General features: G+C 35.8%; 1 protein-coding gene across 1 annotated transcript in view; it reads right to left on the bottom strand.

Annotated features, from left to right (window-relative positions):
* Positions 1 to 1,459: 1,459 nt before the first annotated feature.
* BCL7A (BAF chromatin remodeling complex subunit BCL7A) overlaps positions 1,460 to 4,007 on the bottom strand; it is a 14,823-nt gene continuing 12,275 nt past the window's right edge. The window contains exons 5-6 of the mRNA XM_010170344.2: positions 3,840 to 3,961; positions 1,460 to 2,857 (exon numbers count right to left, since the gene is read on the bottom strand). Coding sequence (XP_010168646.1) covers positions 2,786 to 2,857; positions 3,840 to 3,961 — 194 coding nt within the window. The 3' untranslated portion in view covers positions 1,460 to 2,785. The remainder of the gene's footprint in view (positions 2,858 to 3,839; positions 3,962 to 4,007) is intronic.

Below are 4,007 nucleotides of genomic sequence, written 5' to 3' on the forward strand. Positions count from 1 at the left end.
GTGTTTAATCACATCCGTTGGCCCATAAATGTTATCAGGCACTTCAAAAAAAGACTAATAACAGTCTTATACACTATTTTGGATTTCTTCATACCAGATAATGTCAAAGTCTCTTCCCTTAGAGACTGACAGTAACAGGTCTAAGGAACCCAAATCTATCTGCTTGTTCAGTTGTCTGTTGTCACTAGAATCTCTGGTTAAAAAAAAAAAAAAGAAGAAAAAGTTCTGAATGTATTCTGTATAAGCTGTAAATAAAGCATTACTACTTCAGAAATAAAACCTCTAGGAATATGGTGATGATGCCTTGTCTTGTAAGCCACAGAACACTGAACAGTTCTGAGCAGAAGCCACAGGAGAGAAAAGGAAGTTTATAATTAAACCTGTTGATGTCAATAATGCCAATAAATGCTTCTATCTAATGAAAAATTTGAGGTATTTTTAGTGCTATTTATATATTTTATTTCTTCCTAAAGTACAGGAATTAGTTTCTAAACAAAAAGTCTATTTACTCCCTTGGAAACATCTACAAAATTAAAATTAAAAACTTGCTGCGATGCACCTGAAGATAGGGATTAGTAAACATGACTACTTGTCAAAGGTGGCATCAGATTTGTTTTGTTTTAGCATTAAAACCAACAAAAAGTTAGTAAATCAAAAATATTTTTAAGTTTGAATCTTTCTAAATTTGCCCATTTAATATATCAATAGAACTTCTCACAAAATATCACTTAAATCTGAATGCAATATACATACAAATCAATCATCATTGACCAGTTATCCACATTTTAGGCATACACACAATTCAAGAGAGAAATCTACCGTTTCATTGCATATATTGTGCAAATATAATTTTTGCTCCTCATTTTCCTTATTTTCAGAATGTTAATGGGCTTCATGATCAGACCAGAAATCCCAAAAACTTATTAGGGAGCACACTGTTTTCATGAATGATTTGCAATCAAATTTTATTCAGTTAAAATCCAAAAAGTTTTATTTCAACATAAAGGAAAAGTTCCGAAACTGAGTGTCATACGTTATTTGGTGTTCAATCCTACAAACATCTTAAGGAAGGTCAGTATTGGCTCCCCACTCCTCCCTCCCTCTGTCCCCTCCCACACACTTCCCCATTGTTTTTCATAATAAAGTGGTAATTGCAAACGCAATGCAGTAGTCTAAGTGCAAGCCATTTTCACTATTGGAGAATTCAGAAATAAATAAGCTTAATGAAGAGCTAATTATGAAAATGTATCAACTGGAAGCATTTTTTTTTTTCATTTAAAAAAGTATTTACAGTTCTTTAGCTTACAAACTATATGCAACCATTTTCATAGCTGTGAGATCATATTTTAAATTACAAGTTCCATCTCCCACACAAAGTGAAGACAGACTAAGGGCCTGATCCAGCAATCCGTATGTACGCGCACGCGCGTGTGTATAGAAGTGAGAAACACGCGGTTCCCACCACACCTGGTATTTATAACTGGGAGCTCACCCTGGAAGTACAAAGCCCACTGTAGGATCAGGCCCTTGTTGACCTGATGCAGATGGTTCTGCACTTCTCCGTGCCACAAATTCGAAGGGAGTTGCACATACTTAGTGCCTTTCAATCGAGTTTAGCATAAGCACACTTCAACGCAACTGGAAAAAGAGGAACATTTCTAACAATGATGTAGGGACAATGAAACAACAAGGCTTATTTTCAAGACTTGCTGAAAGAAAAGAAAAAAAAAAAAAGAAATCCCAAATACAGTATTAACCTGGAACACAGAAGTAAACATCTTATAAAGAAACAGTACAGTGAAATCCAGTTCAGTGAAAACATGATATCAAAAAAGACCAATTGAAAATAAAGTCACTGTGCATCAATCCCTTTGATCCTATTTATGTACATAGTGGAACTTTTCTGTAAAGCAAGTTGTACCCAGTACAGAGATCTGGATCTAATACCTAAGTATTTTAACTGCTGTGTTATAGTATATATTCAGATCTGGACTATAAATGGTAAACAGATCATGTTAACTTCTGATGAAGTTAAGTATTTAGAAGACCAAATTTACAGTTGCGAATGCCATGCATTCAATAAAAGATCTCCACTATAGCTGCTAAAATAAAATATCAAGCTCCTTTTTCTCCTTGGACTCCAAGAGTGAAAATGGCTTCCTGATCTGTATTTATTAAAAATTTAAGCACCAGGGATTTAAAAATTAAAAACAAAACAAAAACCCCCAAACAAAAAAAGAAAGAAAAAACAAAAAAAAAGAAAAAGCCTTACTACATGGCATTATACAAACATAGGCCACTTTGCAAAGGAGACAGTTGCAAAACAACTTTTAAAAGTTAGCACTGTTTTCAGAACACAAGGCACAAAACAAAAGCAGACATCACGCCAGAACAATGAACTTCACATGAAAGCTAATACCTGACCTGTACCATCCTTAAATATCTTACAATGTTAAATAGAGAAATGAAAATAAACAAAAAAAAAAATACAGCAGCAACATAATTGTAATTTTGACTTTAGAAACAGTGCGTAGACCCCTCCTGAGTTGTTTACTCCAACCATTTCAGAGACAGTAACTTAAAAGTTCTCAATGTTTGTTTCACAGGAAAAAGTTTTCAGTGTCTGAGAAGTTAAACCTTTGTTAGGCTTTCTTGGATTTTTGCTTGGTAACTTGAAAAGTTAGGAGTTCTGTCCTCATCCAAGAGAAGATGCTTAAGTAAGGTTGTTCTATAATTAAGCCCACTGATGTACCTTACATAAAAACTGATCAGAAAAATCTATAGTCTAAATCTCTTCAACATTTTGTTGGGAAGCCTCTACTTTCATCTTTTTAGAAGGTGGCACTCCTTCAGAGTCCTTAATGAGGGGGGAAAAGAAAAACAACCACGTTATCATTGCACTGAATTTCAGGCACCATAAACATCAAACAAAAACACAAACAAATTCCCCAGAGTGTCCTTTGTGAATACAAGGCATCCCTGTACCTGACAATTGCATGACCAAGTGCATTTGGTTCCTGAAATCACTCCTCTACTTACATCTTACCCCAAAACCTTTACACTTGTCGCCTATTGACAAAAGGCAAAATTCTAGTTCTGGGCTAAAAATCACAGTGAATATTCCAAGCAACAGCCTTGACGTGTGGTTATACCCAGACTTCCCTCAGCCCCACATGGGAGCACAACCCACACCGAGTGCATACTGTCTCCTGCTGTAGCCAAATCAATCTCTACAGGACAGAACACGCAAGGTTTGGAAAGCACAAGTTGTGCATTGAAACAAGCCAACCACCCACGAGGGAAACACCAGACTGAGCAGTGCTCTGCCCAAGGATCTCAGTGTGAGAGGGACAACTACAGGGATCATTTTTCTCCCAGTCACCTGGAATTTTTCACTGTACCACTGAGTAAACACCAAAACAATTTGTCCACTAAATCTACAAAAATTAGCTTTCCTAACTGCTCTATGCATTTACTTTTATCGAAGGCATTTTACTTCAGAATGGTTCTCAAAGGGGCCTGTCCAGCAGGTTACACCCAAGCAATTTATTAACATGAGATTTTCATATTCTCTTACAAAAATAACACACAACTGGTTTAGGAAACCAAATAGTACACCAGATCAATCTGGTCCTACTGTTCAAATTATGTGAAATGCAAGAAGCCAATCAAATTAACCACAAAACCAGATACATGTACATTTAATACTCTACAGCTGCTTTACTGTCATCACCTTCAGAAATGAGCCTAAATACACAACTGGCTTCCTCACATTTGCTTTTTGGTATAAATGTTCTTTTCCAAATTCCAAGCAATTGGGCTTTTGCGCTTAAAGTTACCTGAGAGTTTTTAGATGCCTCTGTAATTATATCATTTTCTCCAGAGGACTGAATTTCTGCTTTCTCTGAACTATTCATGGAATTTTCCATTGAAGACTGTGAATTCTGTTCATCAGAGGTATCTGCAAGTTCAAGAAATAACTTTAAACAAACAAAGGAAAGCATTCA

This window comes from Antrostomus carolinensis, unplaced genomic scaffold, assembly GCF_000700745.2.
Source record: "Antrostomus carolinensis isolate BGI_N321 unplaced genomic scaffold, ASM70074v2 scaffold19456, whole genome shotgun sequence".
NCBI lineage: Eukaryota > Metazoa > Chordata > Aves > Caprimulgiformes > Caprimulgidae > Antrostomus > Antrostomus carolinensis.